The 26,584-nt window shown below is 41.3% G+C and overlaps 1 protein-coding gene across 2 annotated transcripts; it reads right to left on the reverse strand.

The window, feature by feature from the left end:
• Positions 1 to 3,763: 3,763 nt before the first annotated feature.
• QSOX2 (quiescin sulfhydryl oxidase 2) lies at positions 3,764 to 26,581 on the reverse strand. Of its 2 annotated transcripts, none has more exons than XM_051807642.1 (12): positions 26,260 to 26,581; positions 21,572 to 21,672; positions 20,434 to 20,482; positions 19,175 to 19,283; positions 18,893 to 18,983; positions 17,334 to 17,479; positions 16,566 to 16,709; positions 14,334 to 14,463; positions 12,409 to 12,531; positions 11,114 to 11,264; positions 7,029 to 7,217; positions 3,764 to 4,785 (listed from the first exon to the last, which is right to left on the reverse strand). In XM_051807642.1, the coding sequence occupies exons 1-12, from the start codon at positions 26,579 to 26,581 to the stop codon at positions 4,235 to 4,237; spliced, it is 2,106 nt and encodes a 701-aa protein (XP_051663602.1). In that variant the 3' UTR covers positions 3,764 to 4,234. The 2 variants fall into 2 exon arrangements, with proteins under 2 accessions (XP_051663602.1, XP_051663603.1); XM_051807643.1 differs by having other exon boundaries at positions 19,175 to 19,280; positions 26,260 to 26,541.
• Positions 26,582 to 26,584: the final 3 nt, after the last annotated feature.

Here is a 26,584-nt window from a genome sequence, read left to right on the forward strand (position 1 = left end):
GTGACACAGGTACCACCAGCACCGGCCGTGCTGGGGCACCACGACCCTCCCCAAGGCCAGGAACAGCTTCTGGGGAGGGCAGGTGATGACCCACACGGTCTCTTTTAAGCTCAGTTTTAAAGTGGGTTTTTCTGAGCCCCTGAGGATGCACTTTAAGAACACGCGGGTGTGGCGGTGCCTGTTCCCCGCGCACGGGGGGGACGCGGCAGCTGCGGCCGGGCAGGAGGGAGGGAGGGGCTGAGTCCCACTCACACCATCAGCAGCACACGCCAGCCCCGTGTCTCTCACACTGTGACACCATCACCCCGCAAAAGCCCCTCAGGTGATCTCTCCCTACACACACTCCTCTGTCCTCCTCCTCAGCTTGTAGCAGCCACCAGACCCTGCCCGGGGGTTTCCTCACGGTGGTTCTGCCAACATTAATAAAAATCAAACCCAAACGTGTGTCTGCTCCTGGTTTTCTCTCTTCTCTGGTTCAGAAGATTCCTTAGCGAGCCCTTAGAAGTCTGGGCTTAAAAATACTCCCCATTCCCTTCCGTTGGCTCTTCTGTGGCCAGACCCAGAGGCTGCACTGTCCTTCCCTCCGATGAAATTGTGCCAGTTTTTGTAGGACTTGTCCCCCAAACAGCATCAGACCATGAATTGGGTGGTCCCAGGACACCCTTTGGCACCTCTTCACCGGGAGGCAGCAGATGCCCCGAGTTTGGGTGGTGAGGACAGGTCTGGTCCCAGGTTTGTCCTCAAGGATTCAGGCGATGACCCCAGTCCTCAGGGACCCCAGGGGAATATTGCTGGTTCCCAGGCAAGGTCAGGGGCCAGCCAGAAAACGACTTTCAGTGCCAAGCATTCCCTGACATTTCAGAAATTTATGGGATAACAGCAAAAGAAACGGAGTAAAGGTTCACCTGTCCTCAGAATTAAACACCTACACAGAATGATGGATGTGGTTTGACACAGACATGGACATGGGCAAGCCTGGGAATACAGTTTAGCTAAAAACAATTTGAAAATTAAAACCAGTTGGAAAACGCAGGTAAAGAGCCCAAACGCACCACTTTGCCCAAATGTTTGCAATTTATTTTAAACAAGCACATTAGTTTACAATTTAGTACAAAACAGTCACTTTTCCTTCCAAGAGAGGAATGAGACAGTAAAAAAACCAACCAAACCAAACCAGAACAGACTCGAAAATGTCAAGTTACTGAATTCAAATAAATAGAACATTTAAATTACTGCAATGGTATCATCACTATTTCCAACACCTCGTGTGCAAAGCACAGACTGAGACAACACACCCAGCTCTGAGCAGGAACAGCAGGATGGACACACTGCTGGAAATCAAAAATTAGCAGTTCTCAGGAATAACTTTATTAGGTTTCTTTAGCACTTGCAGCTTTTCTCTCTCTCCTGGCACATTCTACTCCTTTTATTTTCTATGTGCAGGTTTAATATTCCCTCTTTAAAAACATCCAGAGAGCAAAGAAAGCTCCATGAATTACAAAGGGCCAAGAAATCCCTCTTGGAACTGCCTGGCCCCAGCACAGGGAAGGGGCATTGCAGGAACCTCTGTGGCACAACACACCACACAAATAAACCCTCCAGGACTGAGGAGATGGGGCTGGAGGCAATTTTTAAAACAGAACCACTTTCCTGGCAGCCTCACCCATCCCCCAGCACAGACTGTGCCGTTACAGAGACATAAAATGATGCCATTTGTCATTATAAAGATGGAAAATAAGAACAAGCAAACCAAGATTTACACAGCTGAATTCAAAGCGAGGAAAACCTTCCCAGATGAGGTTGTTGAAGTGAAAGCCTTGGCTGGTTCACTGGTAAGAGCTGGAGCACCAACACGGACAAGAAACATCCTGATTTCATAGTTTTACACTCTCAAAAGGCAAAAAAAAGCCACTGGAAGTTTGAGTATTGGTTCCTTTTGTTGTCTTTGCAGCAGGGTCACAGCAATGTGGAAGTTAAAGGTGTGTAGCAAACCCAACTTATTCCAAACCCACATTTGCTGTTTTTTAAAGGCAAAATCATTCCTAAAAACCTCCAAAGCCTTTTGTTTCCACAAGCAGAATGAGCCAAAGCTAATGAAGTCAGGTCTCTGTATGTGGTAGAATTCTAATCAACAGCAGCAATGACTGGATTTAATTCCAACAGCAGGAATCCAACAGTCCCACAGAAGAAGGCCGTTTTCCAGATCCAACACTGCTGTGCTGGGTTAGGGGTTTTTGGGTGCTTGCCTTTGTTTTTAAAAGCTAAATGTCCTTGCTTTTGGGATGAGAACACCTGCCCAGATTAGGTCACTTAGAATTTGCCCGATTTTCAAAACTAAATGTGGAATCTCCAGGTTTTCCTCTTAACCAGCCTCTTCCTGGGATCTCTCATTGGATTCCAGCCCTGCCCTGATGAGCCTGTCCCACCTTCCACCATCATTCCAGTTGCTTACAAGGTGTTTCAATACCCAGAGTGCTGGAATTGCAGGGAGTCAAAAGCAACAAGGGACAGGGAATCCTTGAAGCTCAGTTCTGTTACTCCAAGTGGAAGTTGCAGAAACACGTCAGAAATATTCAGTTTTGTGAACAAACAAGATTTGATTATGAAGAAAAACAACCCCGTGGAGTTTTTGTGCTTTTTAGATCATTCTTGTTGCCAGGTTTTAAACTTTCTACTCTGGGGCTTATGAGGGAAACCAGAGGAGGACACACTGATGGCATAAATGCAGGGACTTGGCCAGAGACTCCTTATTCCTTCTCGTGTAACAGAGGAGCCAGCAAACATTCAATTAAATTAAAAGTTGCAAATGTAGAATTGAAAGGAAAAGCCTTTTTATATAACATAATTAATCTGGAGAACTCACTGCCACGAGAAAACATTGAGGCCAAAACCTATTAGGATTAACTAAAGATTAGGTAATGGATAACTAGAACATGCTCAATTACATTGGATGGGATTAGAAACTTCACTATCCAGGACCTGAATTATCCCCCCAGTCAGGATCACAGGAACTCCTGTTCCCAATGGTAATTTTAGAGCTGTTTTCAGGGTTTCTTCTAATTGCTGCCCACCAGGCCCCCAGACTGACCAGGAAAGGAAAATGCCACATTCCCAACTGCTGCCACGTCCCAGAATGGAGCAGCTCTGCCCTGAACCATCAGAGAGCCCTTCCTGACTCCAGCAGGAGCATTCCAGCAGCAGGGAGGGAGGGAAGGGCTGTTCTGGGCCCTGCACAGACAATTCACCCCCGGCAGGTGACACTCTGTGAGCTCAGAGCTGCAAATCCCAAGGGAAGCATTAATTGCTATGTTATAATGGAGTTATCCACCAGAAGAAACTCAGTATTCCCAGATTTTTCAATCTGTTCTGCCATGTTAATACAAATCTCACTGTCCTTCTCTGAAAACCCTGTTTTCCTTTACTAGAGTTCATCAGGATTGGCTTCCACCTGGATAACAAGATAATTAATCAGCTATTTTCCTGGCTCATAAATGAGGTGAGTTATCCAGTGCTCCATTAGCACATCCAATAGTGGAGCAAGTAAAGCACCAGTTCCAGGTCTGTCCTTGCTCACACCTAATCTCCAATAAAATGATGACCATTAGCAATCAGAATCAGGCTGCTAATTGAGACACAAACTGCCCCAAAACTCCCATCCAGGCAGTCACACACACATCCTTGGCTGGAATACACAAGAATGATGTGGACACAGAATGCTTTCTCCTTAAAATATGCCAGGGAAATAATATTTCAGAAAGTCACAGAGGTTTAGAAATGGTTTAATCAGAATGAAACTCGTTTCCTGAAAAAAAAACAAAAAACAAACCCCTCAGAATTCTTGCTCCTCCAAAGGAAGCAGCCAAAGTACCACTGGAACTGTTCAGCACTCGGGGAGGTGAAACCAGCTCTGGGTAAACTAAAAAAAAAAATAACACCTGACTTGAAGTACACAAAACAATATCCAATTTCCTCCCCCAGCAGGCACAGTGGATTGCATAATGCAATGTTTACTCTGAGAATGAGTAAAGGATGTCGGTGGTAAGTCATGGAAAAACCTGCCCTGACACATGCAACGCTCCCTCCAGAGCACAGCCACGTGTGCCTCGGCTTCCCACAGCCAGCCCCTCACATCCAACACCTGGGAATGCCTCGGGACAAAGGAATACTGTGTATAAAATCCCTGATCATCAAGGTTAAAGCTGTGTCTGGGAACAGCCACGGACACGGAGAACCCCTACACCGAGGGCCGGTAATACTTCACCTTCCACCTCTTGGATCTCATCCGGAAAAAAAAGTACATGATCATCAAAAACAAGGAGGAGGCGACATAGAGGATGACACAGAGACTCATGTCTATGTTGGAAAAGCCAATCCCCAGGAAGGACACAGCCTGCCTGACCTCTCTGAGGTTCACTGATGCCACAGAATTTTTCCCGCTACCTTGGACAGCTCCAGGATTCCCTCCGGGCTTCTCTAACCCCTTAAAGCCCGAATCTACTGAGTTTTCCTTATCCTGGAGTTTATTTTCTCTGTTTCCCCCTGGATTCTTCAGCAGGCTTTTGTCCTTCCCCTCTCTGGTGTCTCCCTGCTCGGGGTCACTGGAGTCAGTCTGGCTCTCGGTGTATTTGTAGAGGATATTGTCACTGTTGTAGTGGGATTTCAGGAACTGCAGGACTTGCTCTTCATTCCAGCTGTGCAGTCCTTTAATCTCCTCATGACAGGCAGGACAAATGTCTGGAGTTGGCCACTGAACTTTGGGAAACTTTGGATCTTCAGTCAAATCACCTGATTGGGAGGAGAAAAAAAAAAACGCAGTAAAAATAAATAGCAGAATAAAAATCAAGGAACAAACGGGGAAAGCTGAACCATCAGACACCTCCCAGAGAGTATTTCCCACTCACAAACAGTGGGGTTGTTCAAAAAACACCCCACAGCACAAAGATGTTCGTATTAAACCAAGAACAACCCCAAACAAATTTGGAAATTCACAAGTTTCCTCAGGGGTGCATCAATTCCAACCCGAAGCATTTCAAAATACAAACACAAAATTATAATTATTTGCCTTTTTTTTTTCCCAGGAAAAGCTGCAGGGTGGGAATCCCAGCCCCAGCTGCTGCAATTGCTGCTTTCAGGAGGCAGGAGGACACAACCATCTGGGCCCTTCAGGGTTAACCTGAATTATGGTGCAAAACAAACTGCTCTTTTCACTCAGTGCTCCTTAATCCCTGTGTTCTGCCCGGGTTGCAGGAGCAGCTTCAAGGCCAAAGGCTCAGATATTTTCATGTTTCTGTGCTGTGAATCATTCCATCCTAAGCTTGCTTTTCCACAGCTTTTTGCATTACTGCTGGAGCAAACTGGTTTTAGCACTTGAAAAACCATTCTTATGTTTAAGATGTATTTTTCAGCTTGTAATTTTTTTTTTTTTAGCCTTTAAACCTGTAATGCTGTCTTGAATTAGATCCAGTTTGAACATTTCAGATGCTCACAGCTCTGGCCACCTCCCTGTGTTCACAGCAGAGCTGAAGGCTGGAGCTGGTGTCACATTTTGCTCTAAAAAATAACATAGCAAAACATGGATGGAGATAATTTTTGGAAAAAAACTTGCAAGAAAAAGCTAATTTATTTAGCTGATTGTTATTAGTATACTAACATTTAAAATGTTTTAAAAAAACAGACTCTCATTTTATTATTTTTTTTTTAAAGGTAGGAAGCTTCCCCATGATTTTGAGTAAAACGGATTCAAAGGATGCTTAAAAATATGTGTCTCCTTGATATGTACAAGCAAGAGAGCAAATTTGCCTTTTTATCTTAAAAGATCACTCAGTAATCAAATTGTTTCAATAGAGAAAGTAGAAACAAAATGAATTATGGTGAGATTACAAACAGAAAATTCCCTGTACTTTGTGTTTTGCTGCCAAAGAGGAAAATGCTGTAAATTCTGCCCATTCTAAAGCAACAGGGAATAATTCCACAGGGCAGAGCCATATCCAGGCAGCTCCTGACCCACTCCAGGGCTGTGCCAAGGTGTTTTCATTGCCCAAACATCATTTCTCACTGGAGGCCACATGTGTGACCACAAATACAGATGCAGCTTTTAAGGGTGAAAATACATCACTGTCCCGTGGAGAAATTTTAGCAAACTTAAAAAGCATAATTTAACATTATTATTTATTCCAGGGGGTTTATACCTCTTACTAAAAGGGTATTTTAGCTGGATGTTGCATCACCTAAATCAATATCCCTGTGAGTTTTCCAATACCTTAATGCTCTAAATAAGTGTATTGCTCCACCACTTAGCAAGTCCAAGCCAAGAGGAGTTGCCTGGTTCTGTGTTCACAGCCCAGCCAATTGTAACCAAAAATTAGGGGATGTTTTTTATTTAATCCCTTATCATTTACCTCTCTTCTCCTCCTTGGAGAAGGGAGACAAACTGTTCGTGCTCACAACAGTATCTGATACTTCATAAATCTGGGGAATTCAGCAGGACCATGATATGAACACAGTGTAGCATATTTAAATTGTAACTAATGCTACATTACCCAGATCCATAACAGCAGACAGGGATTTAGTGCAAAGAGAAACCAATTTTCTTTAGTGCTTTAGTTACTTGATACCTCCATAACAGAAGGGATTAAACACAACCAGTATTTTAACAGCACTTTTAGTCTAACTGAAAACACAGCGATCTAGAGGGGGTACAGATTTCCCTCATATTTTATTTTATTCCATTGCTGATCTGCCAATAATTCAGGCTCTTTTCTCCTGAGAAAGTCTCTTGTTCAATTATATTTTTCCAACCAGCATCACTCCACAACAAAGACAGGTTTTAACCTCTATTTAAAGTGTCACAGAAAGAAATGTGATTAATTTTTATCCACTTTTATTGTCCCTTTTTTGAGAAGGTTTTGATTTGGACTCCAGAAAGATCCTCTCATCGAGCAACAGGTGAAATTTCAGAAGAAACTACCTTGGAGAATGGTGTTTTGGGATTATATCCCACCAGGATCTCAGGTGTCTCCCTCCCATACCTGCCAGCCTGTTGTTCACCACGTTGTGCTTCTCCCAGAGCCACAGGACAGCCCTGTCCAAGGTTTTCACGGAATCCATGGACTCTTTGGCCATTTCTTCAAAGTGCTGAGCACAAGCCTTGCACCCAAAGAAGTGCTGGATGTACCTCCTCATGACCTGCAGCACGACCTGGGGATTGTCCTCGAGACCTGCAGCACAAGGGACAGGTTTATTGAGCCCCTTCTGGACCAACCAGGAACTTCAACATAAAAGTGAAGTGGGGGAAAAGGGAAGGAAATGTTCCACCATTCTTGTTCCATGCAAATTCACACCTGACTCTATAAAAATAGACACTTTTGTAATTTAAAGATATCCAGAGCACAAGTGTCACCATACAGGATCTGTGTAAAAATAAGTCACAAAGATCTTAGAGGGACTAAAAGCTTCACAGAGTTCTTTGAAGAAAAACTCCCTCCAACAAAATACATATATTGTCACTAAGTAGTTCATTTATAACATTGCCACTAGGCAGTTGAGGTGAGACATTTAGAACCAAAATTATTTGGCAATAAATAGAGCTTAAAGTCCTCTCAAACAGTGCTTTCCACAACACACTGTTTGGAAAGCTTGTCTGGGGTATCAGACACAGCCACAAGGGAATTATTTCCAACACACTGAGGTTCCCAAAATGCTGATTGAGCAACAGTGCTATTAAAAATGCAAAGTAGGTGTTTATACCAATACAAGCCAACACATTTAGTATGTACAACTGTGCTCAAAGTTACCCTGAACAACACATTAAAAGAAGAGTTAAAAGTCAAGTGTCCTCTCCAGTGAAATTTCTCCTTTCAAACAGTATCTGACAATTCAAGGGGGGGAAAAAACTTGGTTAAATGAGAACCAGACATTAATTTTTACCAGAGCACATTGTGAAATTGTTAGAACATGCAAAGTTCACACTGTCTGTGTGTCACAATTCTTCTGGAAGCAGAGACTTTCTCCAATGTCTTGCCCAATAATTAAATGAATATTTATGGTATGCATAACATGACATTTATGCCCAGGCACTGAAGTTATGGTGATCCTTCTACTGGAAAATCAGGAGTCAAACCCCCTCAGGTCAGTATTTCCCAAGGTGCCTGTGATGCCTGTTTGTTACTGAGGAATTAGAGCACCAGAATCTCATTACACTTATTAATTCCACAGCTTTTTTGGCAGGCACTGAATGCACCCACAGAACAGCTGCTGAGCAACGTTTGCACTTCCAAGAGTGAATCAGGAATTCCTCCTAAAATAAACACAAACACATCATTATTCTATAACACTCACACTTCTACACTAACTAGTTAATAATTAATTCTGAAGTAAGATAAGGTCTCCCCAGATGGAGAACTTTGTGGCCCTTACTGTGTCAGCAGGTAGTTCTTACATCTCCAAGTGGCTTGAAAACCTGACATAATTTGTTGAACTCTAAATGGTTTCATCTCTGTCTCACAGAATTTCTGATTCATGCTTAATTGACCCAGTAAATTATGTCAAAATGCATTTAAAAATGTACCCTGTGTTACCATGAACACACACTTGTCAAATTAAACACATTTTATGGTGCAGATTGATCAAATTACAGCCTCCTGCTGCTGAACACTGGAATAATTTACTATTGCATTGTTTTTTTGGAAGAAAAAAAATCATCCACAAAACCTGCTCAAACTATCAGAGCACTCTTGTTATGTATATAAGAAATACATGTAGACTGTCATTACACCTTTATTTAGAGTAACACCACGATATTCTTAAACACAGCAGCAAAAAGAAGTCTTTAAAGCCAAAAAGAAATCCTAAACAGCAACCAATCTCTCCTCAGCCCCTTCAATATCTGTGATTGAACAGACATGTATAAATAAAAGCTATGAGATTAAAGCAGATTAAATTACTGTATTAAAAGGAAGGCTGGAAAATAATTTTGGAAAGTTGAAACGAATTTCAGGCAGAACAGTTTTACTACTTATAATAAAATACGTGTTTAGAAAAAAAACAACGACCAACACAACCAAAGTAACTACTTGCAAATAATCTCTTTGTGGAGGAACAGACTCATACAAAAATTTAATTATATCTGTTCTCCTGTGCAATGTTACACTCCTGAAAATTCATTTTGTGGGGAGATCTTTCAAATTCAGATTAAGAAAGAATCCAGATAGTTCATTATGAAATCCCCAAGCCTGTCTTATTCACACCAATAGATCCTGTTATCTAAAAACTCATTTCTTTATAATTAAGTGTGCTCAGGACTTGATTTCTGCAGTGATTTGACCCATCCTTGGGTGTGAGCAGCTCTGCTCTGAGTCCCTCGTGCTGCTCCTGCTGCAGGTTCAAAATTTTCACCCTTCCCCAGGAAAATATTTCAAGTAGAGCCCAATAAAGGCATTTTCTCACTAAATCCACAGCGAGTTCACCCAGAGGAAACGCTCAAGGAAAACACATCTGCTTTCAAAAGAAAACAAACAATTGCAAAATGGCTCATTTGGTTTGTTTTTCTTTTATCAGCCCCCGAGATGAATCTTCTATTAACATCTGCCATGTATCATCGTGTAATCCTCCTTTTCTCTCTCCTCCCAAACTACTGCAATTCAGGGTAACCCTAATCTTTAAAGTGGACAAGAACCATAAAACCCTACCTGTGGTGGGAAGGATTAGGGAGTGCATCATGCTTTTTAGTAGATGGGATTTAAACAAGCAATAAGGAGAGGAAAACCTCCCAAGACATAATCCCACAGTCTCAGACTGACCCAATTCTTTGGCTGTAAGAAGTGATCATCACATCTCTGCCCCGATTTCCAGCCAGGGTTAACTGTGCCAAAGAGTTCTCAGGTCCTACCATGTATTTTTAACTTCAGGTTTGACTCCAGCTCATGCTTGGAACACACAGTTTAAGGTGCAATTTTGCGTGGTTAAATATTAAGAATTTTTTTTTTAGATTTAATCAGAACATTTTTGGCAAGTGGGACAAAAGGGGAATTTAACTTATGCAGGATCCTGAAGGGTTAAAAATCATCCAGTGCAAACCCTTCCAACTCACAGCACTAGATGGAAAAAATTTAACCCACTGTCCCATGAAAAACAAACAAAACAAAGAGAACAACAAAAATAAACAACAGGATGATTTGCTATATAAAAAAAAAATATCCCTGTTCTGCAGGAGAATTATTAAGATTTGAAAGATTTTTTTCACTGGGATTGCAAATAATTCTGGACAAACACACATATCTGTAAATTGAAATAATGAAACACTTTTTTAAATATAAAATCAGCAACTGGAAAATTGCAAATTTCTGGGGTTTATGGTTTAGTAACAGTCCATCTAGAATTCTTATATTCCTTTCTGATAGGGACTATCTAAAAAGGCTTTAAATGAGAACTAAATAGAATTGTAACCAAATAACAGTATTGTCCTGGCAAGAATAAAAATATATGAAGGCCAATATTTTAGCATTAATAATTCTATTTTCATTGGGTGAGGAAAATAGATTATATATCCAGCATGTTTCTTAAATAGGAATCATCACCAGAATATTAACACTCTGCTTCACAAGATGCTGCAAGTCTAAAAACAAGCAATTTTACAGAGTGCTGGCAAAGTAGTAAATCACTGGGGAGATTAATGACAGGTACATTCAGCTGAAAAAAAAACAACCCAAAACAGTCATAACATTCAGTATTTAATAAATAACATTACAGAAGGATCAGCTAATGGTTGTACATGCTTTATAGCTACTAAATTCTATGGTTAAATCTCATTCTTCTCAAACTGAATTCCCAGTGCAACCTCAGGTGACCTGAATAATTTTCATCCCTTTTCAGGGAGCTCAAAATTTCCTCGTTTGAAATTTTTTTATTTTTTTTTCCCCTGCTTTCTCACTCACAGCTTTAGGGCCACACACTTTATTTACCACATTTCTAAGAGAGGAGAAAGGCTTTCCAAACCTTCCAGCTGCAGCAAAGCTCTGACCCCTGCTGGTACAGACCTGCAGCCACTGCCCTCCACAAACTCAGTATTAACTGAGGATTTACACACTCCTTCCCCCCCAAAAAATGTGCTTTTTACCTGTATTTATCAAGGCTTTTGGTCTCAGTGCAGCTTGAACAGTGAGGGTGTGGAACAGCTTCCAAAGGGAGCAGCTGTAACCTCTCAGCTCTGGTCTGCTGCCCTGGCAGCCAACCCACTGAACCTTCTTAGTGAGAGATATGCCAGAAATCTGGGAAAAAAAGAGGTGTATTTAGGATATATGCAGCTCTGGGACCTAAATGTGCTACTGAATGTAGGAGCACAGCTGATCCTATGTGGAATTGAGGGTTAAGAACAGTCAATTACTTTCTCTGCACTTGTTGTTAATGAGTTTATGCTTCAGGCAAATGGATTTTAAACCCAGAACAATCCTTAAGTTCAAAATACTCTGATGTACCTTTAGAAAACTCAACCCTCTTGCAGGAATATACAAAATACTGATGTCAAACCTTCTAAAATTAGTATGACAGGACACATGAAGCAGCTCCACCTGTAAAGTTTCTTTTTCAAGAACAGCATGAACAAAACACTCACGAAAATATTACTGTAAACTCTGACAGAGCCCCAGTCTCCCAGGGCACATTAAAAATTCCATATTACTCCTCCAGGTTTACATGACTCCCAGTGGTTTAACCTTGACAGGTTAAGATGTAGAATTTAATATTATTTTTTCTTAAAGCAAGCCCACTTCTTATTCCCTATACCCCAAATCCAGTGCAAGGTTTTAGTTTTGGAAACTTCTCTCTCTGCTTCCCAAAACACACAGGAGGTTTCCAAATTTCAGAGAGCAAATAGGGAGGGAGGATTCTTATTAATTTCTGGGCAAGGACAGCCCTGTCACAGGGCTTTGTTTGCCAGAGTGGGATGGGATTCCAGCAAGGCTTTTGCATGCCAGGAAATTAAAGAGTATTTGGGGAAACTCTTTGGGAATAATTCCCCTTTCAGTGGGTGAATTTCCCATCGCTTCAACTCTGACCTCCAAGAGCACCCTGCTGATAACAGGCACAGCAAAGCCCAAAATATCCACTGGGAATCTTGGATCCCTGGAAGCTGACATTAGGGAACACATATTGCTTGCTCATTATAAACCCAGCCAGGATTGTGGAGTTCAATTCTCTCATTTCAATTTCTTCATGTGGATTTTTTTTGTTTGTTTTGTTCGTGTGTTTTGTTGTTTTTTTTTTTTCTGGTAATGATTTCACTTTATTTTCATTTTAACCTTCTTATAACTCCATTATGACTGAGGGACCATCAGTAAGTGATGTCTTAGATTTATATAGAATCTTATCCTTTACTAATGCTGCATTTTCTGCTGGAAACTGGGACCAGCTTACCCGCATTTTGTTGTTGACCAGATCCAGAATAGCATCATAAGGGATTTTGTCTAATGGAAGGCTCACCAGCCACTCTTGCAAGGTCTCTAACAACTTTACCACAGGCTGTCGGCCAGGAAAAAGCTGAGAAGAACAAAAAAAACCAAGGAAAACAATATTTTAAAGCCCAAATCTCATCATCAGCAAGACACTTTTGTCGTCATCTAATTGTTTTCCTGCCTTTAAAGTGCAAATTAAATTCTTGTTCTGCTTTCAGCCACCTCACACTAAGTTGTGCTTACAAAATTAACAATTTTTATGTGCAGAATATTAAAATGGAAGGCACTGAATAACAAGCAGGAATTGCATGGAACAGCTTGGGATAGATTATACAGAATTTCACATTGGGGTAATTCAGAATGAGGCTCACAACAGAGGTAACATCTCAGAGAGGCTGAAATCCTTCTTGCTCTTAGAAGATAAATCACAAAATATAGTTCTTTTTGGTCAGATTTCTGTAAATTTAGAAGCTGGTTATCCAGAAGAGGGTTTTCCTTCTCATATGTGTAACAGTGGTTTCCAAAGTGATTTGGAAACAGTGACTTCCTTAACTTGGAACTTACAGAAGCCACAGTCTGGCAGATGAGTGTGAGGGACTGTAAGTCAGTGGTGAGGCCATGATTTTACACCAGAAATGGTATTTTGCTTTAATTAGGGTTGTGATCACTATAGAATTAAGTTGAGTATGCCCATCATCCTTTAGGGAGCAGGATTTCAGTAATGAAAATTCCCCAAGTAGGGAACCAGAGACCTCTGTGACTTCAGGATGATCCTCACTATAAACAGGAGAAGAGTATAAGAGGTTTCCTAACAAAATCACCTGCAAATCATGAATGGGAGATACAAGGAAAATGTTACATCACAAAAAAAAAAGGCAAATAAAGCCCAGCAGTCCACCCTGCAAGGGCAGGTGGAGCTGAGCAGGGAGCCAAAAGAGAGCATTCCCAATTTCTGCACTAATAACCAGGGAAGCAAATGACATCAGCTGGCCAGGAGCCATCAGGAAGAGCAGAGGATGTTTTAGGGATAATATGATGGAAAGATTAGCACCACACTTTCTTAAAGAAATGAGGCCAGTGAGAGATTTCTGACCTCTGATGGCTGCAGGGGAGGGGGAAGGGGGGTAAGAAACTGTCTGTCTGATTTTCAGATAAATCCAGATATCTGGAAAGGGTTCATATAGGCCTTATTACTCCCTTAATAGTTATTGATTCACTGTTTTAAAATAAAACATAGTGGTAGCTACACTGTAAGTAAATATAAAGGGACATTGGTCACTTCAGTAAACTGGCATTAAAAAGTAAAATTAATTTTTTTCAATTCATATCACATTATATTACAAATGTAACACATAAGCATTTTTATTTTTTAAGTACTCATTAATATTCAACACCTCTGTTATTTTGAAATACTCAATCAGTTAAATTCAGTACCTCTATTATATTCCAAATTTAGACAGAAGCTGCTAAGATCTCTAAACAGAACACCATTTGCCAAGTGTGCATTAATGAAACCCAAAAGTCAAAAATGAAAAACAAAGGTTGTTTTAATCCCACTGAGTTACAATAGCTACTTATCCTGAAAATCTGATAAATGGACTATATTTACAGTGGCTGTTCAATATGCTGCAGACTACTTAAGCTTTATTTAATTTTGAGCCCTCTAAGATTAAATTAAAATGCATTTTACCCCTGGAAGTAAGTCAGAACAGCATCAAATACTTCAAAACCAGCACATACATAAACCCCCAAAACTCTTTTTTAAGCTGCTGAGGACGCACACATTTAAAAGCTGCAAAAGACATTTTGAGAGACCTTTGCCCCATAATAAATTTGATGGGGGAGTCACTTCATTCTTACAGATAATCACAGACTGGAAGTGCGTACCTTGGCAGAGATGGTGACAAAATCCTTGAAGGTCTTGAGCTCAGCTCCCTCAAGTGTCTTGTGCGTGGCGAGTTCCACCCTGAGCAGGAAATGCAATCCCGACTCAAGGTCAGCCATGTACAGCTTGGTCCTGGAAAACACACAAATCATGGGATAACCTGGCAGCTTTCTTTGGCTTTTTTTTTTTTGTCACCAGCCATGAAGATAAAATTGATAGAGAGAGGTGTCAGCAGAGTCCCCCCAGGGACTGCAGTTACCCCGCCCCGGGTGCTCAGGTTGGTGTCACTGGACTCTTTCATTCCCTTCAGGGTTTGGACAAATGAAGCACAAACACATTTAAGAAAGTTGGTTTTTTTTTTAATATTTGACTAAACTTTTCTGCCTCCCAGCCAGCTTTACCTTGCCATGAAATTATAGCCCTGGCACCGTCAGCAAGGAAACGGGGATGGAAGGAAATTACAGCTTCTCTGCTGGGTTGGCCACAAACAGAAAAATGACATGTTATGGACAAAGGGAGAATTCTGTTCAACAACAGTGGATTAAACACAGAGCAGGGGCACAAACAGGGCTGAAAATGTCAGTGTTGGAAAGGACTGAGTTTAGAAATCCTCTCCTAAATGCAGCAGTTTTACTGCAGGTCCTTTATGTAAAAGTTAAATCACATCAGCTCTGGAGGCAGAATCAGGCACCTTGTGACAGGCGAAAGTAAACCACGTAAAACAAACCAAACATCTTAAAAGTTCCCTCTCACAACCAAATATCTTCAAAACAAAAACCACTTCACAAAGTACAAATGCATCAAGAACACACCCCCAGCTTTCAGTGCTCCCAGAGCACAAACTTCAGACAGTGTGAGAGAGCAATGGCACCGAACAAACAGAATTTCACATAGTTAATAGTTAAGGTTTCTTTTAAGAGCTCAGCACCACTATTGCTTCCAAAAACACACAGAATTAAAAAACAATCATTCAAGAAATTGGCTGGCCCCACCTCCTAAATTACATACAGGAAAGAACATATTAAAATACAGAATATTCTACATTTGAGCTATATCCTAACAGCTCAAACTACAGACTTATTCTGAATCTATATCCTTGATTAATAATGTACTCACTTAAATTTTAAAAACCAGAAAAATTCTGCATGAAGTTTCTTAAATAAAGAGACATCCACATGAATGCAGGAGGTTCTCCCAAAGGATCCTATTTAGAAGGTACTTGGACTGGAGATTCATGTCAACGAGATTTTGCCGTGCTGGAAAGCAGCTCAATTTAACTAAGTTGTTTTGCCAAGAGAATGTTTCATATAAAGTACTTTATAATAGTCATTGAAAGAAGATGACACTAATAGTGTCTATGAAAAGAAAATAAGTACTAAATTAAAGCACTCAGTCTTACATCTTTCCATCTAAAGATGCTGAGGGATTATCTCTCTGCAAAGGCTTTACATCCTTCTCTCACACAAAGAGAGAAAGAGGGTGAAGATAAACCTTTGGGATTTGGGATGATAAACATCTTTTCCAGTGACTTTAGTATTTTCTATTATACTTGCATTTGGCAGCACTTTTCAGTGGGCACTGCTTCACTGCTGCACACACAGGGAACTCTCCTTTTCTACAGAAATTATACAGCTTTTTCCTTTACTATCCAGTTTTTCAGAGACACTGATTACTTCCTGAAGTTTTCCAACAGCTCCAATCAGTGATTTATATATTTCAGGCAATGGGATGTAAGTTCTTCACATTTTGAAGTCAATTGAGTATTTAACCATACTTTTGGAGAAAAACATTCCTTCCACAGCAGTGCAGATGCTCCTAAAACCAAAACACTGGCAGCCCTCAGTAATTTCACCTGTGAAAAGTTTGAAAAGCTGCTCCCAATTTGTAACCTTGGTGTTGGAATTAAACCAATTTCCAAGTGTTACCTGGATACACCTGGAGGGATGAAGCTGAAGCAGCAGCTGAAAGCTTTGCCCTGAGTTTTGATGCTGCAATTCCTCCAGTTTTAAGCATGAACACCTTTAATTTTACACAGCAGAAGGATGCAGAGCACTCAGCTGTGATCAACCTGTTCAACTCAAGGTGCATCCTCTGGGATGGAATGAAGTCAAATTTGGAACTGCACTAGGATTTTATTTTAAATTACAGCACAGCTTCCCATAGGGCAAAAAAACCCCCTGTAAAATAAATTTTAATAACCAAGTGTTGATCTGAAAATCAAGGGTATCACTTACTTATCAAATTCTTTCCACACCTTGGTTTCTGTGCCCTCCTCTTTGTCTTCTTGAGCTGGCAGCTGGAGTGGCAAAAGGAGCTTTTTTCTTACACCTGGTAGTGACTTTAAATATGAAGAAAAGAAAGACCGTAGAGGCTTCAAACTGCACATAAATGGACAACAAAGAGAGATTACTTTTAATCTCAGACTAAGTGAATGTCCAAAGCAAATTAGTATATTTATAAAACAAGATATTCACTTTGGTTCATGTTTTCCAGTCCTAGCGTAGCATGGTATGTTTCCATACAAAGTGGAGTGAAATAATGCTCAATTTGGCAATAACAATTTGGATTAGTGGTGTGAAATTCCATTCAAAATAAGAACAAATAATGTTCATCAAAACATTCATTCACTTTACACAAAAAATGTTCACATGGAACAAGTATTTTCACTTAGAATCAAGTTTTTTTTTAAGAACTTTGACGCTTCATTTATTTTTTTCCACTTTTATTCCTAAGTTTTTTTCTTTTCAGATGTATCACAGTAATAAATTAAAGCTAGAAATAGGCAACAGTGGTAAGTAAAAGTAGTATTAGGTCTCTTATTGATAATAACACACAACTGCACAACAGTACAGTGCATTGATGACATGTCAGGACACCATGTCACTATTACAGGCAAAAGGATGATACAGAATAATTTGCTTTGTGTGAAAGGAATCCATAGAAGCTTTTTCTTTGTAACTTAAATGAACCTCCTCATACTGCTCTGACTGACAATTACTCACTTGTTAATTAAGCCATGGGACCCATTTGGGTGGATCAAGTAGCAGGAGGGGACTGAGGGAACACCCAGTTTCTCCAGGAAAGCCTTGTCAGAATTCAAGGCCCTTCTCACCACGAGGTTTTCATACTGGCTCAAGTCTAAGATAACCTGGGTAACAAAAAGATGACATGAATCACACATTGTTCAAGGAATCCTGTAGGACAAAACACAAAAATGGGTGAAGTGCATCATCCTTTAAGGGCATCCTTAAGCTGTTTGCCAAGGAAGTGCAGCTATGACTGTTCTGTGCACAGGAACAAGATTTACTCTTCTCTGGAAATTATTACTCTTATCTTTCTTTTTTTATTATTTTTCTTGGTCTGTCCTGGTCTTTGCCTCCTTCCTTCCATCACAGTGATGACATGTGGCCTTCCCTTCTTCAGGAGCTGGGACTCCTGTTAGGTTTGCCCATATTGTCCCATATTGTAAACATGAAAAAAATGTTATTTCCTATTTCACTAAACTATTCTATAAAGCTAAAATGCTACATGACATTAGCAAACATCTTTCCCTCTGAAGGCAAACTCCACTTTGTGTTAATCAGAGGACTCTCACTGTTCCTCTGTAGCAGCAGGTAAAAAAAAAATCAAAGCAAGTGTGATAAAAAGCTGAAGAACTTTATAATCTTCTCATTTCTTTTCTTCAGTAATGCTCACTTGCATCAACACAGCAGCTTCCAAAACAAATGCCTGGAAGCAGAGCAGCCTGCTTCCCAAAGTGATCCTCCCTTTTGGCAGCACATTCTCCTCCCCTTGTGCAACTGGGCCATCTCAGCATCAAATCTAATTAGAAACATTTTGCAGACATTGGATGTTTCTACACAGATTATGCCCAGATAATTATGCAATTTATTTTCTTCACTTATCCTAGATCTTGGCAGGAGGAGAAAAGTAGCAGTTGTCTAAGCTAACAGCAGGCTCATTAGGTGGGGAAAAGATGCCAAATCAAATATTTTATTGATGGAATGGGGGGAAGCAGAAACCAAAGACTTCCACTTCCTCCACGTCTCAGAGATGTGAAAATAATTTTATGCTATCATCTTAATTTAGAACAGAATTTCCCAGAATTTACATGTGAAGAAAGGGAACCCGAGATTTTAGGTTATTATCAACAGTTGAAATCATAAAAGTTGCCCAGAAGAATACATATCACAAATTGTTCTCCAGCAGTAACAAAACAATAACATAATCTGACAATATTTTTCCTGTGATCTTCCAAATCTGGAAAGAAAAAAAAGAACTGTGCTAACAGTGAAGTTGATAAATTAATCTTCCACTGACACATGAATGGAAGAAGTCAACGTGACATCACAATCTTTTGTAAGCAAGTCCCTCTGTGTGAGAAGCACTGCCCTAGAAAATCCCTTGGCTTTGTGATCCCTCAAACAGGCATGACCTGCCCTTTATGACCTTTGAATTCAGTCCTAGAATCAGTTTGTTGCTTGGCTAAATAACCTAAAATTCAGCTGGGTTATGACAACATTCATTCCCAGACAGCCTGTCAGTCAGAGGGCACAGTTACCTCTCGCCCCAGGTAGGAGCTGTTGCTTTCAAACACGATGGCAGTGTAATGGTGGCTGTTCTTGTCAAAAAGGGAAGTAATATCACTGGACCTTTTAACAAAAGAAAAGAAAAGAAATTCAGAATGCAACACACCCACTGATATTTATGGAATTTCCTTTTACAATCTCACAATAGAAGTGATAGTAAGAAAAAAATTCACTTTGTCTTTAATAGGACCTTTTATATTTTATTTAATTAACTCAGTGAACATAAACAGCTCCATTTGAAACAAGGAACTCACCAAACTGGGTCCAGGGGTGGGCAAGCAGGTGGTCTGACCTCCTGGGAATGGTTCTGGAGGAAGTCAATCATCTTCTGACGGACTGTTTGTGGCTCTCGATCTGCTCCTGCTGAGGTGACAGAAGATACAACCCCTTCAGAAACTGGGGGAGAATGACTCACAAGGAGGTTTCCTGTGAATGTGAGTGCCTGTGCAGGCAGGTTTTCTCATGCTTTGCTGTGTCAGGTTTTTGTGTTAAATTTAGACTTACAACCCAGAATACTATTTGGCTGAAGAACTAAGGATTTAGTTGCAGGATTTCATTTTAATGTTAATATAAGGTCACATTTAAAAGCTGTCATCCCACCCCAAAATTAATACAACTTCAAGGCTTTTCCAAATCTACCCATTTGCCTGCCTGGCTGATTTTCTCTTCAAACAATGCTTGATCCTAAATTTGTGCTTATTTTCACAATAGTTGGTGTGGGCACCTCCAGGAGCTTTTTTGCAATAAAGGTATCAATCATTAATTAAAAACTGCCAAGGTGTATCAATCCTACCAAATGGGCCAGGTGACAACGTGAGAAAATTACTGGAGTGTGAGAATATTTGATTTGCTTGAAGAGAAAGCAATTAAAAAGCAGGAACTGTCACAAATGCCCAAAAGCCCCAGGTACAAGCGTGGCTCTCTTGGCCAGGAGGGGTTAATGGTGCAGGTGGTCTCTCCTCTGACCTCTGGCCTTTTAAATGTTAATCCATTGAAAGACACAACACCACTTTTGTCCCAGACAAACCACCTCAAGCTGTGATCCTGTCACACACACAGGGGATAAGCCTGGTTTCAGTTGGGCAACATCTGAATAGGGGCTCTCCCAGGGCAATTCAGGATGCCTGGAAAAGTGGCTCACGGATCAAAAGGCACCAGAGTCAGGACTGAGCAAATTGGATCTCCTGCTGATGAGGTGTGTGGTGGGGAAAAAAAAAAAAGGGAATTAAAAAAAAATTATCAAGACATTCGGGAAAATTAAGAACTTTATTTAAAATTAAAATGAGGAATGTGAGCCCTAAGTTCTTGAACAAACGTTTTGCCTGTCTAAAATTCTACCTAACACTCTGTTTTCATACAATGCTTGGAATATCCTGTCTTAAAAAGCTATTTGGTGTCCATCCCATCTCTTTCCAAACTAACTGACAGGCAAAGGGATTTTGCTTGTTGTGTGACACATCCCTGGCTCACAGGAAAAACTGCCCTGGGATTCCTTACAGTTGGATATTCTTACCTTGGTAGTTTTCTCCAGTAGTAAACTGTTTTGTAAATGCTTTGAAGTACTACAGGGGAGAAAAGAAAAGTCACAGTATCAGACAAAACCAAAAATGGTTTTCAAGATTTTTTACTTTTACAGCTCTTAACTACAAAACATTTTTATCTTTGAGTTTTCCCTCTAAATCTACGAGTTCCAAAGACCTGTTTGTCACCTTCCTTAGGGTATCTCATAGGTACCATTCAGAACTCTGACAACAATAAAGCCAACTTTTAGAGGAAAAATACTGCAAACATTAACCCAAAGTAACTGATTCCCAAATCTGTGTTACCAGCTCTGTATATGCTCGGAACACAATTCACATTTTCCCAACTCCCTCCAGTGGTTAAACAGGAGATCTAAGGGAGCTTGGCCATCTTCTGCTACGAAAAATAAAATGGAAAAATAAAGACTGTGCTCCAATTTACACCTAAAACTTTAAAGATTAAAAAAAATACTGTTTTTTCTCTCAGAGTAAAAGATCCTACAGTGAAATGCCTCCTGTTCCCCCTCATCACAAACACAGTTTATTCAATCCTCTTCACCACATTCTGCTCAGACTTACAGTTAAAAATGTGATTATACAGACTGACAGAGAGAGAGAAGGTAAAAATTGCATTTAGATATAGAAATGAACAATGGTAGATACTTCTGATTAACACAAGATCCTTTTAAAAGCCAGTTTAAGCAAATTATGAAATTAATTAGAAAAATAGTGAATGATCAATCAAGGGGAAATTTTTAATTGGTCATGAAATCAGCTGTTTTCATGAGGCAATTCCCATGTGTTTCCTTTATTTTCACACATTTGAATTTGAAAAATATTTGTACAAATTGTTACCTAATGAATCTATTAAAACGAAGAGTTATATAAATGTAACAACACAGTACTTTGCATGAGAATTTTCCAGATTCAGAATTTCTGCTCTAAACAGCTGCATCAGCTCTTGCATTCAGCAAAAAAACCCTCAAATTAATCTTTTATCAAGTTTGCAGTTTTCTCAGAAAAAGCAAAGTAGAAGTCCAGTTAAAGAACAACAAGTTATACATAATTTTATGGTTTTACTTACTACAAAACATGCATTATTTACCTAAGGCAGGACGTTCTGCCACTTACCCTAAAGGTTGGGTAGAAGTGAATACCATATTCCTTGCAGGTCTCATAGTTCTCCTCTTCCCCACAGTCCAGCACACCAAGTCTAATTGCAGGTTCCCAGTCTGAAAACAAAGACACCTTTCAATTTTCAGCAGAAGTGATCAGGGATCCCAGCTGATGGATTACCCTGCTTCCCATGGAAAGCAGGAACAGGACTCTGACAGATTCCAGTGGCATAAAAATCCAGTCCTCGGTCGATTCTCATTTGCTGCTCATTTCTACCCCCGAGTGTAACACGAGCTACTCATTTTCAAAATAACTAAAACCTCCCTGTTTTTCTTGGCTGCATCAGGATTTTAAATGCACCTAAACAAGAGGAATCCCAACAGAGAGTGCAGCAGTTCCAGGGCTGAAGGCATTTTACTGAATCCAGGAAGACGAAATTGGGGTCATCCCATCAGGACCCCGGCTTGAATTCCCCAGCTTTTCCCATTAGCTATGCTCATAAAATAAGGCATGCAGAACACAGACCTGAATAAAATTAATCCAGCAGCTACTCATCCCCATGGCTGTCAATTACAAAGCCATAAATTCGATGTATCTTGTATTACAGGTTTTTTAACAAGCTGTTTTTCCTGCAAGTTACAATTTTCTGAGAGGCCTCAGGATTACACAGTATCTGCTGGAAGTTGTCTGTATCCATCAGCACTGTTCAGAAATACATTAGATATACCTCAAAAAAAACCTGCATTTTAACCAGAGTGCTAAATAGTTGAGTTTGAGCATCACTGTGAGTTTTCTTTATACATGTTTCATAGCAGTAACCACAAGAGTTCATGTATTTCTACAAATATGCTTATGTAACTTCAATAGAAGCTTTCCACTGACTTACAGCTTTTTCCTTCTCTTTTTGCTGGGAACTTATCTTTTTGAGCCAGGCTGTGCTGCAGCAATCACTTTAAGGAAGAAGCACTCCAAGGGAATCCTTAGACAGCTCCTTTTTAAAGCAAAGTTAAATCAAACCAGCCGTGGGCAGAATTTCAAGGTCTCCCACAATTCCCAAGTATCAATAAAATTCAAAAAGCACTAAAATTAAACTTGATTTACAGCAAAGAGCATGAAAGCTTCATCAAGTTCAAGAGCTGATGGAGAGCTGCTTTGCCAAACTGCTTTTGAAACTTAGCTTGACCTTTATTTGTCTTTGGAGGAGATGGGGCAGCTGAGGGAGAGTTTTGTGCTGAACGTGCCAAGAGCTGAGCGGGCACCAGGAGACCCCACAAACATGCTGGAGCAGATGGGCACGTATTCACAGCAGCACAAAGGACACAACAGTCCATTTCATCAAATAAAATGCAAAATACAAAAGGAAAGTTTGGCTTCTGGGTATCTCTCCCATTCAACTTCCAGCACCCCCTCCTCCTTTTTCCACCTGTCTGGATCCTCCTCCGCACCATGAATGGGAGCTCTGTGATCCCAATGCAAATAAACCCCACACAACAAAGCACCCCCAGCCCAGCTAAACCCCTGGGTTAAAGAGCACCAGCTGGGGAGTGTGTTGCTCAGCATTCCTGCTGCTGGAAAAGCAGCTTTTCCTTTCTCAGGGATGCCAGCGTTGCTGGAAGCACAGCCCACACCGCGGAGTTCCCGGTGCCACTGCAGCCTGGACCAGCTTCTTTAAAATGCTGATTAATTTTAAATTAGCATTAGTAGTTTTGAAATAGAGACTCACAAACCATGTGAAACAGGCAGATGAATGACATATTAACCAGCATAACTTCTGTTCCAGTGAATGAACAGGACTGTCTTGGACAAACTGGAATCCACAGGTTGGTCGAACCTCCCACTTGAGAAATGCTACACAGCTCCAACCAGTGAACTACAAGGAATGTGCTTCCTTCTCATAAACTTCCTCTCCAGCTGGGTGTTTTCCATCAGGAAGTTTCAGGTCACACATCTCATCCCAAGGCACCTCTTCCCCATGTGCTACTTGAAAGCTGCCAATTTTAACACCTCCTGAAGGATGAGAAGGGTTTCTGCAGTTCCCCACCAAAGGTGGTCAAAGAACAATCTAGGGAAGGAAATTGTTACTGCTGTATTTGAAACAACAACTGCTAGGTTTGGAAGAGTTGTTCCAAATCCTGAGGAGTGGATTGCTTCTGTGTATAACTGAAGGGTTGTCATATATGGGATTTCTAAGGGGTTTTGTACCTTCTACACAGAAAATCACCACACAATTCCAGCCCACAGGCATTTTGCTGGATAGATTCAATCATCTTTTAAGACAGAAAAAAGGCAGTTAACTCTAATGGCCACTTTGGCCACTTCTATAATAAGATAAACTGTGATTCTGAGTGTAAAGCCTGTTCTGAAAGGAGAGGGAGTATCAAAATCGAAACATAAATTACACAAAAGCAAGCACTGATCCTATTTTTCAGGAGGATTATGTTCTTCTATGAAATCTGCAATGGTTGTATTGCCAAGATTTAACAAATGAGAAACAAAATAAAAATTAAGTCTATTAGCACAGGCCTTTTATGGACAAAGTAGTAGCACCAATTTAACTGGATTTTGTTTGGACACCAAATCAGCAAACACATCCACAGTGATTCTAATGTAAACAAACCTGCATCCTCAAGGAAAGCTTTAATATCCCAGCAGAGGAGTAAATATTTTTGAAAAATAAATGTTGAGACAGCCTAAGTGGGCAAAACGTTCTGGGGTTTGGTTTTTTTGATGAAGCTCCCAATGAAAAGTGTGCCTGTTCTCAGCCTCCTCCTAAAATCCATTCATTCCAACTTGAAAATTGAAACATTTTCCTGACAAATAACAGCAGAAGCCAATTGCATTCGCTGGTAGTGCCAATGTCCACAAATATCAGAATCCACTTTCTAAATGAAAGTCTTCATAAAAATTCAAAGGACTAAAGAGGAGAGAGGCCTTTTAAGTAGTTCCAGTAATACAAGTGCATAACAGAATTTGCAGTTATCATGACTGTAGGTGAGAAAGAAAATATGTATTTGAAGAAGTCATTACAAATTACAAAGGTTTCACACTGCTGTATTAATATATAAACATGTTTATGTATGTAAACCTGTTTTATTCTGACAAAAGCTCAGATCAGTTCAGGCTCTCCCTGACCTTCACTGCAGTGCTCAAACACTTCCTTATTACTTCAAAGAAGAAGAAAATCTAATATATTTTGGCCAGAGGCAAATCAAAGCAGTAGTGAAAATGTTATATAAATTTATGCAGATTAAACAGAAAAAAGCCACTGGTTTTATAAACAATCCCCCCATATAAGTAAGGAGAGTTTGGACTGCTCTGAAACCATGACTGCTCTGTGCTTCTCTGGTTTTGAGCCTCTGCTCATCAGACAGAATTCCTCAGTGTGTGGTGAGTTCCTCAGGACCTATTTTTGGGTGAGCCTTCATTTCCACAAATCTAAACCCATGTACATCTAGCACTGCACCTACATCTCCTGTTAGTTGTTAACACTTTTCAGGGTGTCAGAGAAGAGCCAGAGCTCTTCACTCCCTCTCAAACTGAAACCATGAGTGTATTAGAACTGCTGTTCCATCCTGGAAAGATCTCCTGGGTGAAATGCTAAATTAAGAACAGTTTAAAAGCCTTTTATACCACTATGTTAAGAATAACATTTCATACAAATCTGATCTCTAGTTTCCTCCACAACAAAGGTATCGAATGTAACCAACACCTGAGGGGCCTGTTTGTTTCCTTACATGTAAAACCAGAGTAAAACACTTCAGCACCTGCCAAAAAACCTGAGCAGGCTGACACAGCAAGGCAGGTCTCTCAGTATAAGCTGTGGAGGCCACCACTTCTTTTTAATTCACTATGTGATAAATCTGAAAACCTGGTTCTCACTTTGCTTGATTTTTTTATCATTTCCTGGTGGTCCTTTTTTCCCTTCTAGGCCATCCACACTATGTTGCATTTGCAAGACATAGATCAAATACATTCATGGTCTTTCCAGTACCACAATATTTTTTATTTAGCTTCCAAAATAGGCTGTTCTCTTTAGGAAACATTCAGAAGATAAACATTTTGCCTCCAAGGGTTCAGTCTAAACAAACCTCCCATGGGGCACACATGGACGCTCGCGTGCAAACCCCACAGCTGGATCACTCTGTGTGAGGTGATGTTTTATCCCTGGATTCCTATGAAACCTTTAATTTGGGGATGTGCTACCACCACCTATGCCTTCCTCTGTGCCATGTGCCATTCTGGCAGTGTGGGACCACCAGGAAAGTGGGATGAGGGGTGATGCTCACACACCAAGGTACCACCAGGAAAGTGGGACGAGGGGTGATGCTCACACAACAAGGTACCACCAGGGAAGAAGGATGAGGGGTGATGCTCACACAACAAGGTACCACCAGGGAAGCAGGATGAGGGGTGATGCTCTCACACCGAGGTACCACCAGAGGAGAGGATGAGGGGTGATGCTCACTCTCAGAACACCACCATGGCACTGGCAGGAGGGGTGATTCTCACACACCGAGGCACCACGGCTCACACACCACCCGGCCCGGCCCGGCCCGCACAGCCCAGGGGTGACACAGCGCCCGAGGCCCCGCGGCCCCCCAGCCCAGCGCCCCCCGGGCACCGCCGCGGCCCTGCACCGGCACCGGGCACCGGGAGGCCGCGGTCAGGGCAGCCGGGCGGCCGCGCCCCGGTCCCAGCCTCACCTTTGACGTCCCCCGCCAGCGCCCGCCAGGTGGGAGCGAAGGCGATGCAGTGGCCGCAGGACGAGCTGTAGAACTGCACCACCCAGGCGGTCGAGGAGTTGAGCAGCGCCGGCCGCACCGAGCCGGCCGTCAGCACGGTCAGCGGGTCGTGGCCAGGCCGGTAGAGCCGCGCGGCCGCGGCCGCCGCCAGGAGCACCGGGAGCAGCAGCGGGAGCGGCACCGGGAGCTGGAGAAGCGCCCGGCGCCCCCCGCCCGCCGCCGCCATGTTGGGACGCGCGGAGAGGGGCGGGGCGGGGCCGCGCCATAGCAACGCGCCGGCCATGGC

Source organism: Manacus candei, unplaced genomic scaffold (genome assembly GCF_025592945.1).
Source record: "Manacus candei isolate 608988 ecotype Guabito, Panama unplaced genomic scaffold, ASM2559294v1 h1tg000071l, whole genome shotgun sequence".
Classification (NCBI taxonomy): Eukaryota; Metazoa; Chordata; class Aves; order Passeriformes; family Pipridae; genus Manacus; species Manacus candei.